This window comes from Trachurus japonicus, chromosome 11 (assembly GCF_045865225.1).
Source record: "Trachurus japonicus isolate A0001 chromosome 11, Traja_1.0".
In the NCBI taxonomy this organism is placed as follows: Eukaryota; Metazoa; Chordata; class Actinopteri; order Carangiformes; family Carangidae; genus Trachurus; species Trachurus japonicus.
Genome location: NC_140917.1, coordinates 1,485,805 through 1,502,800, shown reverse-complemented (window position 1 = coordinate 1,502,800; position 16,996 = coordinate 1,485,805). Strand labels below are relative to the sequence as shown.

At 43.0% G+C, this 16,996-nt stretch overlaps 1 protein-coding gene across 1 annotated transcript in view; it reads left to right on the top strand.

Moving 5' to 3' along the window:
• klhl43 (kelch-like family member 43) overlaps positions 1–15,090 on the top strand; it is a 24,615-nt gene extending 9,525 nt beyond the window's left edge. The window contains exons 2-8 of the mRNA XM_085790625.1: positions 1,400–1,781; positions 3,233–3,381; positions 4,810–5,156; positions 7,516–7,815; positions 9,688–9,863; positions 11,070–11,442; positions 12,963–15,090. Coding sequence (XP_085646751.1) covers positions 1,429–1,781; positions 3,233–3,381; positions 4,810–5,156; positions 7,516–7,815; positions 9,688–9,863; positions 11,070–11,442; positions 12,963–13,442 — 2,178 coding nt within the window. The 5' untranslated portion in view covers positions 1,400–1,428 and the 3' untranslated portion in view covers positions 13,443–15,090. The remainder of the gene's footprint in view (positions 1–1,399; positions 1,782–3,232; positions 3,382–4,809; positions 5,157–7,515; positions 7,816–9,687; positions 9,864–11,069; positions 11,443–12,962) is intronic.
• The last annotated feature ends 1,906 nt before the right edge of the window (positions 15,091–16,996 follow it).

Below are 16,996 nucleotides of genomic sequence, written 5' to 3'. Positions count from 1 at the left end.
TGTGTGTGTGCAGCAGTGCATTCTGAGAACTCACTATTAAAACCACAAAATCCCTCCTGGAGCGGAGCTGAGTTTCAGGGAGAGGCCACTCGCACCTGTCACTCTCTCTGTCTCCAGGCAACAGACAGAGAGAGAGAGATTAATTAATGTGTCTCAGTCTGAAACTACCTGGATATAATCTGTATCTGTCCATTGCCATAATCCCTATAGTCATAGCAGTAGGTTCGTTACCTTAAATTGACGGTGCAAGCTATTTTTAGAACGGTGGAGCAGAGCCGTGAGCTGCTCAGAGCTACGCTACGGAGGCTCATTATGGGATTTCTTGGTTTCCCTCATCATCAAACTCATCAAATACACAATCCAACAACTCCACAACGCTCTGGTGGACAAGTTGTGAGCTGCACATTCACCACGCTATGAGATAATAACACAACGTTACCACACAGAGTTGTTTTAGAGGGAAATACATGTAAAACCTCTGATGCGCGTTGCCTTCAGGGACAGTTTTTCATCAACAGTCTCTTGCTGGTGAAGAATGAAATATTAACTCGTCGGCCGACAAACTTTTATTCCCTTTGCAAAGAAAAGGTCAATCAACATGCGAGCGGTTCAAGATGAAGAAAGACCCCGAACATGGGGAAAACCTAAACATTTATAGCTGAGGGAAGGTCCACCTCTGGGGTGTGTTTGTGTCCCCTTCCCTGATTGTCTTTTCACACCTTTGTCTTTGAAGGTATCGTCAGAGGTCTCCCGAGGTATGGAGTCAAGAGATACAATTTAAAATACAAAGGGGTTTGAGTGTGAATTAGGAAGTGGGAAGTTGGGCATCACAGATGGTTAAGTGTAAAGGAACTTGAATTCACAAATTACAGAAGGAAGTCTGGGAAAGCAGAAGGTTAGGTGTCTTAGGTGGTTTAAATGCAAAATAACTTGATTATATAATTACAATAGAAAGTATCTCACAAAGGAGGTAAAAATGCTATTACATTTCCCTCTACAACAACTCTGTGTGGTAACGTTGTGTTATTATCTCATAGCGTGGTGAATGTGCAGCTCACAACTTGTCCACCAGAGCGTTGTGGAGTTGTTGGATTGTGTATTTGATGAGTTTGATGAGGGAAACCAAGAAATCCCATAATGAGCCTCCGTAGCGTAGCTCTGAGCAGCTCACGGCTCTGCTCCGCCGTTCTAAAAATAGCTTGCACCGACAATTAAAGGTAACGAACCTACTGCTATGACTATAGGGATTATGGTGATGGACCAATTTGCCAAAGATGTTGAACTATCCCTAGAACATGAAGTGACACAGGGGTTGAACTGAACCTTTAGTTGTTCAGACGCCTCCAACAAACTCTGATGTTGTGTTTTATTAATTGTGTGTGTGTGTGTGTGTCTATAGGACGTGATCGTTGTCTCTGTCTGACCATCATGGCCCCTAAGAAGAAGGCCTCGCGCCAGAAGAAACCCGCCGCCGTGGAGGCTGTGGCCCCCGTCGCCATGGAGACCAGCCCGGCCCAGATGAAGCCGGTCGCCATGGAGACCAGCCCGGCCCAGATGAAGGTGCAGAGCCTGGGCGACGGCGTGGTGGTGGTGGAGACCGGCGTGAAGAAGATCGAGCAGATGGCGGCGCTGGACCTGGCTCAGCTCAGCAGCCTGAACCTGCCGCTGCCGCCGGCCGCCCTGCAGCCCGGGGGGCGCGGCCTCGGCCTGGGCAGCGAGCTCACGCGGCCGCTGCACGGCAACGCCCTGCTGGACGAGCTCAGCAAGATGAGACAGGAGAAGTAGGTCACACTGCACTGCACAACACAACACAGCACAGCCAGACCATAATATACAGGAGCACTGCAAAAACTCAAAATCTTACCAAGATTATTTGTCTTATTTCTAGTCAAAATGTCATTTCTAGTCAAAACAAACCTCATTCTACTTAAAATAAGACTCATCATATTAAAAGCAGCTTGTTTTTAGACACTTTTTACTTCTTTCAAGCTGATTTTCACTTGAAATAAGTAGAAAAATCTGATAGTGGAGCAAGTTTTTCTTTCTTATTACAAACACAAAAAACTTACTTTCACTGGCAGATTTTTCTACTTATTTCAAGTGAAAATTTGTTTGAAACAAGTGAAAATGATCTAAAAACAAGTTCATTTTTAGGTGATGAGTCTTATTTTAAGTGGAAAGAGATTAGTTTTGACTAGAAATGAGACATTTTGACAAGAAATAAGACAAATATTCTTGAGAAGATTTTGAGTTTTTGCAGTGTGGAAACCAAACTAAACTGTCTTTATAACATGAAGCTGCAAGGGTAACACTTTACTTGAATAGGTGTTCATAAGATTGACATAACACACTGTCATAAACATCAATGAATACTTAAGACAGCTGTCGTTAAAGGGATAGTTCACCCAAAATTCAAATTTCACTCATTATCTCCTCCCCCTCGTGTGAACTAAGAGCTGGGAGAAGTTTCAGAGTCCTCCGTGGCTTCTCTGAGTTACAGGGGGTCTCGGCGTAGCAGTGCATGTCCATATGTCCTCATGCCCAGATTTTGGTCCATCAAAATCGGCCCACTGGTGGTTAAAATCTGGTCACTTCCGGTTTAGACAGCCATTTTGAATTTTGAAAATGTCAGAAATGGATTCAGCATCATCAATAACCCCTAAAACCACTCCAATATTGCCCAGATCAGCCAAGTCAAGTTTGTTGAAATATTGCCCATATAGGCAATTATGCTAATTTATGCTAATTATGTCAATTGTGCTAATTGCCCAATATATATAAATTAGCATCCGGCAGTTTCTGAATACTGGGGACCCATACTATATATTTCTAACATAAAACTTTGGGGTACTCAACATTTCCGGGTTCACAATGGGGCCCTATGGGCTGGCAAGTAGACTATTGTTGTAGCAGCAGCTCCCAGTGGCTCTGTTGATGTTGTGCGCATACGCAAGATTTGCTGTGAGATGTTCGTTAGTCGTTGTAAACCGTTGGATGTAAATGATGTAAACACGGAAGAACATCTAACAGCAAATCTCCAAAAGCGTTTTGATGACTCAGAAACTTCTCTTCTCCAAACCCTTCGAAAATTGGTGAATTATCGATTTTGGGTGAAGTTTCCCTTCAATTTCATAACTTGCCTGACTGGGCTCAATGTGTCATTGTGTTGTTTGTTGTTGGTGATGTTGTGACTCTGTGTGTGTGTGTGTGTGTGTGTGTGTTCCTGCCTCAGGTTCCTGACCGACCTGGAGTTGGCCTGTAAGACGAAGGCCTTCGACGTCCACAAGCTGGTCATCTCCTCCATCAGTCAGTACTTCAGAGAGATTCTGGCCAAAGACCCGGGGATGAAGCGTCTGGAGCTGCCGTCGCTCTCCCCTCTGGGTGTGTAACCACGTCACCACGCTGTCACATCTGTCCTGTCACATCTGTCCTGTCTCTATCAATAACACAAACATCCAACAAGTCTTTTCCTACAGATATTTAGACATCCATGTGCACGCTGCTCTATCATGGAGCGCACACACTGATTATATTTGTAGTAAAATACAGCAACGTATTTATTTTCTTAGGAGACTAAGGTCTTTTGGTGCTAGTAAGCCTGTTCTGTTATTGTTCTGACAGTCTACTGTTCTCAGTGTTATGCAGTATGGAGTCAGTGCATGGTGTAGTTGTCTCTCAGTGCAACTTACAGCTCGACTGGGGAGACCGCTAAGCATCCGCTCAAAGATCGTAGGCCAAACACTTGAGCCGATCTTTAGAGCTGCTAGACGAATGCTGTCCCTGAGAGACAATATTTTGTCCGACCGGTCACATGTTTTATTTGTAGAATATCAGTTGCTGCCATCCAACAGGAGACATAGAGTCTCTATAGTTAGATTAAATAGACTGAGGAACTCTTTTATTCCTCAATCAGTTAAAATGTTGAATCAGTTGGGCTTGGTTTTTTATGCTGTGTTTTGATATTCTGTATGTAATTATTTTCTGTGAGGCGACCTTGAGTGCCATGAAAGGCGCCATACAAATAAAATCTATTATTATTATTATTATTATTGGTAGGGCCTGAATAGCTTAGTGTCGGGACTTGGAGGCTCTGCAGCCACTTTGATGCTACATATGTATATTTTTTACTTTTACTGGAGTTAATTAGTAGGAAGGCTGAAAAGTACTGGTTACTTTCAGGTCTTTTTCTTTCTAAAATCCTATTGGACACAAGCTGTGTTTGTCTGTGAAGGAAACCCTAACCCCTAAAAGCAGCACATCAGTGCAGCTGCTTTCAAAGAGTTCATTCTCACTAACAAGAGTTAAAAGCTCCTTACATTCATTTACAAACAATTAGAGTCATTCACTGATGTGGAGAATAAGACATTTACTCTGACTCTGACTTTGACTTAAAGTAACTTTAAAAGCAAGTACTTTTTTACTCTTACTGGAGTAACATGTGGACTGAGCGACTTTTACTTGTAACAGAGTAAATTTTGACCAGTAGTATTTGTACTCTTACTCAAGTACTGGGGTCGATGTCTGATGTTTGTCTTGTGTTATAATCTGTTGTTGTTGTTGTTTTTAATTTGCATTGTTTGATGTGATATTTTGTTTGGTGTTATATTGTGTTTATATTTTGTAATGTTCCTTTGTCACGAGGAACAACCTGTCCTCCATGTTGCTGCACCTGTCAAATGTAAATCACCTGTGTGTCTGTGTGTGTGTGTGTGTGTGTGTGTCTCTGTGTGTGTGTGTGTCTCTGTGTGTGTGTCTCTGTGTGTGTGTCTCTGTGTGTGTGTGTGTGTCTCTGTGTGTGTGTGTGTTCAGGTCTGGCCAACGTCATCACCTTTGCCTACCTGGGCCGTGTGCACATGTCCCTGTACACCATCGGCTGCACGGTGTCGGCGGCGGCCACGCTGCAGATCCCTCAGCTGCTGAAGATGTGCATGGACTTCCTGCTCAACGAGCTCAACGTGCAGACGTGCGTGTACGTGTGGAACATGGCCGCGGCCTACGGCCTGCTGCCCGTGTGCGAGGCCGCGCGCCGCTTCGTCCTGGAGAACTTCGTGCAGTTCGCCGACACGCCGCTGTTCACCCAGCTGACCCTGGAGCAGATCTCTGCCTTCCTGCAGGACGACGCGCTGCTGCTGCCCTCAGAGGTCACCGCCTTCAAGGTCAGAGGTCAAACTACGTCTGTAAAGGTCGACATGAGACTCACTGTTGGTGCTTTTACATTTAACCCTCTATGGTACCATGTTGCCCTCAGGCAGCAACACACCACTTTCTGGCCTGTCACATCTCCACAATTCATCCCATTTAATGCTGTAATACTTTAAAAAAGAGAGGAGACCTTAGAGAACCAATAACAATGCTTTAATTTATCACATGACTTTCAAGAAGCCACTGAAACCCTTTTTTGTAGACTTTTTCAAAGGAAAACGGTCTGAAAACATACAGTAACTTCCTGGCCCTTTTTCATCTGGAAAAAAATATATTTACACTAATAGATTAGTAAAGTTTAATTTTTAATAGTTCCATGCAATTTATTTACTTATTAAATAATGGAAACTTGTTAAAATGCACCTGTTGCCCCAAAGCAACAACGTACCATTATAGAAAATTGCAATGTTGCCTTGAGGCGACAGTGGACCATTATGGAATCAATTCTACATTATGAGACTATGGTAGTGTGTGTTTAGGTGTAAATATAATGTTCAAAAACATATAATTCATCATAATTTTGTTTTTTATCCTTAATAAATTAGATTTTGGATGCAGTAAAGTAAACATCAGGCTATTATGAGGATGATGAGGAAGATGAGGATGAGGCCAGTGAAGGTGAAAGTCTACAGAGACTGGTCGGTGTTTCTAATACAGTAGATGATGAACCGTAATGGTACAATGTTGCCTACAGGCAAAAAATCCCCAAAACTTCCAAAAATAAATAATTAAAAAAAAAACGTCTTTAGATTATGTTTATTTAGTCTATTTTGAGACATAAAAACACTCCAAACATTTTTTCCCCACTGGCATCATAATGCAGCGTACCATAGAGGGTTATTTTTCTTTTTTTGCCGTATTTCATTCAAGAAAATGCAGCAGAACAGTGAACAACACAAAGGACTGGTTAACTATGGGACACATGGTGCAGTGTTAAGGTGGAAATCCTGCAGAGTTCCTCTTTAATAAGTAAGAGAAAACATACATAGATATAAAATAAGTGTACAGCATATAAAAGTAGAATAGTCTTAGAATAAATAAATAGATACATAAGCAAATATGTAAATTTACTGAATCAGTTTTACCTGAACAAACCACGGCTACAAAACTCACCTGAAGAGTTCGTAGAGGTGGATCAACAGGAACCAGATAGAGAGAGAGGGGCCTGCTCTTCCTCTTCATCTTCCTATTTCCATCCTGAGCCTAAAAACAGACCCCAGACCAGCTGTTAGAGCCGAGCACAGAGCCATGAATCAAACCCAGTCACCTGCAGCCGGTTTATTAATACACAGAACTAGAAATAGACAAACAGCTGAGAAGAAGTGATGGACGTATTTATAAATGTATCTGTCACTGTTCATCAAGTCCAGTTCATCTATACTCTCACTTCTTTTACATTAGCTTTGATTTTTGTAAAACTAAACTTGTTTTCTTTTCTTTCTTTGTTCTGCAAATGTATTTTTATGTTTTTGAGATACATGTTTAAAGGGGTAGTTCAACATTTTGGCAAATTGGACCATTACCATAATCCCTATAGTCATAGCAGTAGGTTCATTACCTTTAATTATCGGTGTAAGATGTTTTTAGAACGGCGGAGCAGAGCCGTGAGCTGCTCAGAGCTACGCTACGGAGGCTCATTATGAGATTTCTTGGTTTCCCTCATCACACTCATCAAATACACAATCCAACAACTCCACAACGCTCTGGTGGACAAGTTGTGAGCTGCACATTCACCACGCTATGAGATAATAACACAACGTTACCACACAGAGTTGTTTCAGAGGGAAATTCATGCAAAACCACTGATGCGCGTTGCCTTCAGGGACAGTTTTTCATCAAGCAGTCTCTGTATTTCCCTCTACAACAACTCTGTGTGGTAACGTTGTGTTATTATCTCATAGCGTGGTGAATGTGCAGCTCACAACTTGTCCACCAGAGCGTTGTGGAGTTGTTGGATTGTGTATTTGATGAGTTTGATGAGGGAAACCAAGAAATCCCATAATGAGCCTCCGTAGCGTAGCTCTGAGCAGCTCACCGCTCTGCTCCGCCGTTCTAAAAATAGCTTGCACCGACAATTATTAAAGGTAACAAACCTACTGCTATGACTATAGGGATTATGGCAGTGGGCCAATTTGACAAAATGTTCTAAACTATCCCTTTAAGCTGATTGAGAACAGGTTATTTTCTGGTTCTGTGTGAAAGTACGGAGTCCCTGAACTGACAAAATGCAGTAAAATGTTATTTGTGAAATTGAAATTCTACCTGAACACATCATTAAACATCAGTGTGTGTTGTATATTAAACTCTCTGCAGCTGGCCATGAGGTGGCTGGACTTCGACGCGTCCCGCCAGGCGCACGCCGCCGAGCTGCTGAGCCTCGTCCGCTTCGAGACGATCCCGGCCAGCGAGCTGGTGAGCCAGGTGCAGCCGGTGGCGCGCATGATGCTGGACCCCCAGTGCCACCGCCTGCTGGTGGACGCCATGAACTACCACCTGCTGCCCTACCAGCAGAACACGCTGCAGTCGCGCCGCACGCAGCTCCGCGGCGCCACGCACACGCTGCTGACCGTCGGGGGCCGGCCCTCGCTCACCGAGAGGGCGCTCAGCAGAGAGGTCAGTGGGGTTTAGTCGTAGATGCACAAATAACACATTTCATTTCATTTCATTTCATTTTCCTTTATTTGTTGGAGAGGGACAGTGTACATTAATGAACATTTTAAAAAGATAAAATGTAAATGCACCCAATTATAGCCAATAGGCTCATTTCCGTTGGCAGTCCCCCTGCCGGATGGAGCACGGCAATGAGACCTAGAATAAAGGTAGCAAATTACATTAAGACAAATAGCACAATATCTACAACAGCAACATTACACTTTAACCCCCACCCCTCCTACCCATACGCACACATGCAAAAACACCATCCAATCCACAACCAGTAGCCTACTCCCTTTACCCCTCAACCACACAGTAATGTTTACATCCCCCATTCAGACAGGGGAATATTCATATCAACAAGAACAACAAGTAGCCTACATGTCAAATTACACTTCATTAATGAAGCCATGTACTACAGGGGATTCAGGGACTAGTGTTCACAAATTTGGTTTTCTATTAACCGTTTCTTTAGATCGGCTTTAAATGCACCGTATGAAATGGACTCTCTTATGTTTTGTGGTATTGTATTCCACTCTTTGCCTGCCCGACAGGAAAACACTGACTGACCAGATAAAGTTTTTCTAAATGGGATCTCGCAATCTCCTCTAACCGCCCCTCTAGTACCACTTGTTGCAGGTGATCTGAACTGTATCAGGCTGCAGAGTGGAGGCGGAGCTAAGCTGTGACGGATTTTGTATAGTATAGTATAGTATAGTATAGTATATGATAGTGACGGTGCTTATGTGGGTTTTTACGTCAAATGTTCACATGAATTAGTTTTTATAGATACAGACTAGAGATGCACCGACCCAGGTTTTTCCGATCCAATCCGATACGATACCTGGGCTGAGCGTATCAGCCGATAAACAAAAGGTAACAAATGAACACAGATATAAATGTACTTAATATTATTTATTAACAAATAACAAAGTGTAGGCTACATTAGCAGCAAAAAGAAATAAATAACACTAGATCGTTGTAACTGTATTGCTGTGTATGATATTAATAAAAAAGAAATGACTGGATCGGCCTCATTAATCCGATATCCGATCGGTGCATCTCTAATACAGACTTAAATATTGTAATTTTTCAGATCATTACTCTCTGATTTCCAAATCTGTCTTGTATAAATTACATTTATATTCAACTAATTTACTACAGGAAACACAGTTTTGAAGAAAAATCTAAATGTAATGAGGATGAATTGTTAATTTACACATCTGACAAGTCAAATACGTTGATATATCAGGTCATATATCGGAAACATTTTTATGCAGGGTTCCTACACACTTGACATTTCAAAATTTCCTATTCCAGCCCCTAATTTCCAGACTTCTTGGTAAAAAAAATCTAATAATTTATGACATTTGAGTAATTAGATGTGTATCATGTAAATAAATTATGCAATTAATCTTTTGTTTTCATTATTCAGCATTTGTATGCCATTATGTCACCAAATAATTTCCAGGAGATTGGAGCTCGGTACATTAGCGCATAAAATAATTAACCCAAATAACTTCAGATCAGATCAGACCAAACCCAGTTAAAGGTGTACAGAAAAGAAAATTGAATTTGAGCCCACTCTGGGTCATAAAATTAGTGTAATAACTCATCTATCAGACGATGCAGGCCAAACTTTGTGCAAAATTCTATTTTTGAGTAAATCCGGGATGAAAGTGTGTTTGTTTTTTTTCGCATCGGGTAAAACTTGTGTTGCAGCTCGTGACAACTCGGCGCAACAAATTTCTGTATACCTTTAAGTATTGAGATAAATATGTTTCCATATAAAGTTTCCATGTTCCCTCCCTGACCTTTGACCCCGGTGTTTAGGTGCTGTGGCGTGACCCCCGTGAGGGCGGGGCCTCGTGGCGCCACCTGAGCCAGCTGCCGGCCAAGAGCTTCAACCAGTGTGTGGCCGTGATGGACGGATTCCTGTACGTGGCCGGAGGAGAAGACCAGAACGACGCCCGCAACCAGGCCAAGCACGCCGTCAGCACGCTCAGCAGGTGAGAGCTGCACGCTGGTCAACTGTTAAAGGGACAGTTCAACATTTAGTCAGATCCTCCTCTCACCATAACCCCTATAGTCATACAGGTTCATTATCTTTAATTATCGGTGCATGTTGTTTTGAGATGGGCGGAGCAGAGACGTGAGCTGCTCAGTGAACACAATGGAGGTGAACGGTGCAGGTCCCCTGTCCCTCATCAAACTCATCAAATACACAATCCAACAACTCCACAACGCTCTGGTGGACAAGTTGTGATCTGCACATGTGACGATATTGTTCTGTGACCTGGCCTGAGTGAGTTTCGAACCTGGGTCTCCCGCACCACGGGTGACGATGCTAACCGTTTCGCCAAGAGGTCAATGACCACTTGGCGAACGGGTTAGCATGTCTTTATATCAATGGGTGAGTGAGTTTAACTTCAGTACCGCTAACCACCACACGCCGTCACTTCTCCTCACTGGTTACTCATGACTGTGACTATACCCGCGGACCTTGTGACCTGCACATTCACCATGCTAAGAAATAATCACGTATAATGTAACATTACGACACATGAAGCAAATACTCTGAACAACTTGCGCTATTGAAATCCCTCCGCCCAGCAGCCGTGTCTGGAATGTAGTTCCGGCTGAATTTGCCTCTAAAACAACTCTGTCTCGTGATGTTACGTTATTATTTCATAGCGTGGTGAATGTGCAGGTCACAACTTGTGTAATGGAGGTCCACGGGCATAGCCACAGTCACGAGGTACCAGAGAAGTGACAGCGTGTGGCGGTTAGCGGTACTGAAGTTAAACTCACTCACCCATAAGAAAAGACGTGCAAACCCACTTGCCAAGTGGTCATTGACCTCTTGGTGAAACGGTTTGCATCATCGCCCGTGGTTCGAAACTCACTCAGGGCACAGCAGACAACATTGGTCACAACTTGTCCACCAGAGCGTTGTGGAGTTGTTGGATTGTGTATTTGATGAGTTTGATGAGGGACAGGGAACATTGTGTTCACTGAGCAGCTCACATCTCTGCCCCGCCCATCTCAAAACAACATGCACCGATAATTAAAGGTGATGAACCTACTGCTGCTATGACTATAGGGGTTATAGTGAGAGGAGAATTTGCTAAAATGTTGGAGCTTCATGTTGATTTAGCGTGTGAATGTACAGAAGGTTAAAGGTCAAACTGCCCCCCCCCCTCTCCCCCCACCAGGTACGACCCCCGCTTCAACACCTGGCTGCACCTGTGCAGCATGCGCCAGCGCCGCACCCACTTCTCCCTGGCGGCGAGCGGCGGCCGCCTGTTCGCCATCGGCGGGCGCAACGTGGAGGGTCTGCTGGCGACCACGGAGAGCTACCTGCCCTCGGCCAACAGCTGGACGCTGCGCGCCCCCATGGAGGCGCCGCGCTGCTGCCACGCCGCCGCCACGCTGCCCAGCGGCGACATCCTGGTCACCGGCGGATACATCAACTGCGCCTACTCGCGCTCCGTGGCGTGCTACAGCGTGGACACGGACAGCTGGAGCGAGCGCGCGCCCATGGAGACGCCGCGCGGCTGGCACTGCTCCGCCGCCCTGGGGGGGAAGGTAGGCACTATCTATTTACTATTTATTTGTTTATTTCAGGCATGTCAATTTAAATCATCATCATCACACTTCATCTTAGTTCAAATAATACAATACACATGGCCCAAAGGGAAAGCGGGAGAAGCTAAAGCTGATCTAGTCCCACCCCCATTACCCACAGAATAAAATCTTTATCGTAATCTTTGACGATAACACTTACACACAGACATCTTCAAGGCAAAAAGCAGGACAGCAGTGGCAGTTACATTACAACACATCAACGGGACATGGTGTTCAGTCTCCAATGGCATTAGGAATAAAGGATTTTTTTTTAAATATTACGATTTTCCCTTGGCACTTTGTATCGTCTACCAGAGGGAAGAAGTTCAAACTCCCTATTGAGTGGATGAGAGGGATCGTTTGCTATTTTGAAAGCTTTTTTTTTCTCAGCACTTCCTCGTACATACAACTTAATTGTTTCTGTCTTGACCATAAAGAATGGACGTAGCACCGTGACGTCCCCCATTGGTTTGGGGGAGTCTGTTTTGTGCCGCTACTACGGGGGTTTGAGCCGCGCCATGTTGGATTCTACTGCCATATTTGGAGCGGTGGAGAACCCGCCCACTGGCCTCGTAGCAGCGGTCTCTGGACCTGTCACTCAATGTTTCAGTGCCCTAATTAGCCAGAATTTTAAACCTAATAACAGTAAAACTGTAGAGTTTTAAAAAAAATTCACCCCCCTCAGAGTGTGTGCGGGGGTAGAAACTATCGGTTGAGACCAAAAAAATGAAATGTACCAGGCTGTAAATATGTTTTTTTAAGCTGTAAAGTCGGCGATTTTAACATGGAGGTCAATGGAGAATGCTGCTTTCTGACACCAGCCCCCAGAGGAAGAAGAGGGGATTGCAGTTTGTTGAACGCGGAAGTGACTTCACTTCTCAGACCCACAACTGCCCCCTTGGTCTTGTCCCTGTGATTTTTGAGGCAAGGTTTACTATTCTCTGCAGCTGCTTCTTCCTTTAATGTTTAGATTACCATAGCCACCACATTGCCATGTTGAAAGTTATGCCCTCTATCAGGTTCTTATAAACTGTTTCCATAATGTGATTACTCACTCTAAAGGAGTTGAGCTTGCGGAGACGTTGGTTACAGGTTTTAAAAATATAGTCTGTGTTTTCACTGAAATCTAGGTTACAATCAATATATGTACCTAGATATTTGAACTTGTCTACTACCTCTACAGTTTGTCCCCTAATTCCTCCTTTTCATGAAAAACAAGTTCCTGAGTTTTTGTTACATTGATCTCTAAAGCCGTTTTCCCACTAAAATTAGCGGGTCGACGCGGGTTTTTTAAACGCGGGTCGACCCGCTAACAATCGGCATTTGGCCCCTTTCCCATTGACCAAAATGAGCCAAGTCTGACGAGTCGACGCGGCTCGGTGCGCCTTTCCCACTGCCACCAAAAGCTGATTGTTAGCGGGTTTAAACGGGTTTTTTGACCAGTGGGAAAGGGGTATAAAAGGAACTTTCTTTTCCTCCAGGTGTACGTGGTGGGGGGCAGCCAGCTGGGTGCGGGCGGTGAGCGTGTGGACGTGCTCTCCGTGGAGGTGTTCTCCCCTGACGCGGCCTCGTGGTCCCGCGCGGCGCCGCTGCCCCTCGGCGTGAGCACGGCGGGTCTGTCGGCGCTGAACGAGCAGCTGTTCCTGCTGGGCGGCTGGAACGAGGCGGAGAAGCGCTACAAGGCGGCGGTGCAGCGCTACGACCCGGCCAAAGACCGCTGGGCCGCCGGCACCGAGGAGCTGCCCGAGCCCACGGTGGGCGTGTCCTGCTGCGTGCTGCCGCTGCCGCCGCGCCACGCGCCGCGCCGCACGCAGCACCGCAACACGCCGAGTCACGGCCAGGCCGACGAGCAGCAGCAGCAGAGGAACCGCAGCCGAGAGAGCAGCACAGCACCGACCACCACGCAGCAGAGCCAGAGCCAGAGCCAGAGCCAGAGCCAGAGCCAGAGCATCACCGTGTAGAGGCCAGAGGAGGAGAGAGGACCGACGGTTTAACCTCAGGAGATCTGGATCAGAGCTGCAGCTAGCGATGTCACCATTAGAGATTTTCACTGTCCGTACGATTATTGCCAGAGAAATAATCACGGTATTAACGATTATCACGATTATTATGCATTAATTATAGGCTGCTGTAATTTCACAACATATGAATGTGTAAAATGAAATCAGGGTTCCTACAGCTTAAGCCAAGTTAAATTTAAGACTTTTTAAGACTTTTTTAAAGCCACTTGAAATGAAATTTAAGACCGACTTCATAATAAACACAAATGCAGAAAAAAGAAAAAAAAAACCCACATCAATTACATAGGGTTAGAGACAATTTGACCCACTTTCCTCTGTGATCCAAGGTAAAGTGACTGCTACATGAACATTGGATTGTGTCTCTTTCCAGCTGTCCTTTCAAAATAAATGCATAAAAAGTCTGAAAAAAAAACAAAACACTGACTCGGGAGCTGGAGGCCGCCACAAACTTCTCTATGTCAGAATGTTACCAATTATTTTGAGATTTGAGACTAATTACAACCATAAAATACCACTTACCAAGTGTTAACATTTTTAAGACTTTGGAAAAATTGATTTAAGACATTTTAATGCCAATTAAGGCCTTGTTTTTAGATTAATGAATTCAATGCCTTTTAAGACTTTTTAAGGATCCGTAAGAACCCTGGAAATACAGTCAAAATATAATTAGCCTACTTTACTAATTATTTACAGTAAATATTTTAACTATCTAGCCTACTATTAATATATATTAATCCTCCAGGGGAAGTGTTTTAATATTCAAATCATTATTAGTCATCTAACCAAATGTTTAAAGGGACAACGAGGAGTTTCTCCGTCAGCAGAACGAAAAATTCTGCGACAATAAAAAAGTCTGATATTAATGTGGATGAATCTGCGTTACCACTTGTTAATGGTCCATTTTAGATAAATCTATGGTTTTGTCTCTATGGTTATTTTGTTATTATTAGTGGTGGTGGAAATGCTGGGCGAGCCGACCAGCGTTTCTTTACTTTCGGTTTCGTGGCGAGTCATGAGAATAACGCCGCCGTATGAATCTCCGTTTATGGTGGGAACTACGACGGTATGTGATCGTCTTCCAACCTCTGACTTTAATTCTTGATGAATGAAAACATGAGTCTGTCTTGCACCGGTCAAAGAATTTCACGGTGCGGAGGCTCATAAATGTAGTGTGGAAACACTTCACTTTAACAAAACTCCTCGTTGTCCCTTTAAGTTTATTCTAATTGTTTGCTTGTTTTGTTTTTTGTTTTTTTTATCACAAATGAGACACTAACATTTAAATTCCTACCAATTGTATGTTACATTAGATAAATTGACCAGTATTTCTTACATTGACCTTAACTTTTGTGCACATCTGCATAATCAACATAATCGTTTTTGGAAAGTGACGGTATTAAGAATCTTTACAATTAATTAATTGTGTTTAATACTGCGATTGATTGTGAAAACAAGTAATCGTGACATCCCTAGCTGCAACTAATCATCAGTATTGATGAATCTGTATCGATTAGGTGTCAAATCTATGAAAATACAACAAAAAAAAGTAAAAACTTCAAAGATAATCAGTTAAAAATGACGGAGGAAAGCAGCATAAGTAACATTTCACTTTTATTTTAACCTGAAAAACGATTAATCAGATTAGTTTGTTGGATTAATCGTGTCTGCTCTGATCTGGATCATGTCTGCTCTTCTTTTCTCCTCATATTTATATGAAAAACTTAATTTATTTATCATTTTAACACCAATTTCATGAATATTTAACTTTTTTCCCCCCCATCAACTTCAGTAATCTTAATAATAAACTAATCTCTGCATTCCTGTCAATAACTTTAAAAAAGCTTCACGATCCATAAATGTAACAGCAGCAAAGCTTGAAAATAAAAATTAAATAATGAATATTAGTATATAAATGGGCAAATGAAATTAAACAAAGCACGTTTACATTTTAGGGGCCAAAATATACTGATTATAATAATAATAATAATAATAATGGACAGTTTAAAGAAAGTCTAGAAGTGACGATTGCAGGTAAAAGGTAAAATGTGGTGAAATATGTGAATATCGATCAGGAATTACACCGGACCACATGAGGCCGAAACAGTGGAAACTTTTACTGAGTAAAACAGTTTGTTTTATTTCTAATAATTCAGCTTTTCATCTGTAAAAGGGAAAAAACACGTCATTTCTTATTTTCCAAAGCTGCATGGTCTCTTTTTTATTTTTTTTGGTCACCTGAATGTGAGAGAATAATAATTTGTTGCTCTGTCCTGCAAAAGCTGTGACTTAACAACCAGAGGCAGAAAAGAGAGCTTGCATGATCCGACGTGGTCTCAGGAGGTTTTACACGATGGACGGAGACAGAAAGAGGAAAGAGGAGGAAGAGGGAGGGATGATAAAGGGAAAGAGAGGAGGCAGGCGGAGGTAGAGAGAGAAGGAGGGAAGGAGGGAAGGAGGGAGGACAGATGGGAAGAGCAGAGCCGGCCCAAGGCATAAGCGGACTAAGCTCCTGCTTGGGGCCCCGTGACCACTGGGGGGCCCAAAAGGCAAGTAACTTTTTATAATTGTAGTGCGTAACTTTTGTCGATCCTTAGAGAAACACTGCGTAATTACAAAAAACGTATTAAATTATTGTTGCATTTCAAATTGTTGTTGCACATTTCTGTTGCAGTTTATTTAAAACGAAAAATTTTTAAAAAGCAGATGATGTGTTTACAGTAAATGCATTGTCTGTTGGTTTATTTTGTTACTTTTAGTCGACCTATAGGTGACACTTTCAGCTGAATTTGGTGCCTTCAGAATAAAAACCATAGATAAAATAGGTAAAAACCTGCCAGGATATGATGATTCGTAATGACAGAGTAAAAAATGAAATAGTATTATTGGCAGTAATAGAGGGGGCACCAAAATAAAGATTTAGCTTAGGGCCCCATGGAGGCTTGGGCCGGCCCTGGGGAAGAGGGGCTGAACAAACATCAAGACGACTGTGAATCCGCTGGCAGATTGTGTACAAAGATGTAACTAGACTAAATGTGTGTGTGTGACTGAGCAGGAGTGTGTGTGTGTGACTGAGCAGGAGTGTGTGTGTGTGGGCGCTAGGGAAATGAGCCATCTCTGACAAAAACAACAACAACAACTAAAACGACAGTGAAGATTCTTCACCAGCAAAACTTCAACATTGTATTTATTGAGCGTATGTGTGGAGGTCGTTAGTGTAGCTGTAGCTGTAGCTCGACTGTGACAAAAATAATAAGAATAAAATTAATAAAAATATATGTAGATGTAGAAATTAATGGAGATTTTCTAAGTGCAATGGAGGGAAGGATGAGGAGGAGAACGAGGCAGTGAACGCAGCACCACGGGTGAGATTGAACAGGGGGAAAAAAAAAACTTACAAACCAAAAAATGAGGGAAAAAAATCTTTAAAATAAAAAAAAATGCAACAAAAAAAGAAAATGTGAAAAAAAAAAATCTGAAAAATGCAAAAAAAAAAG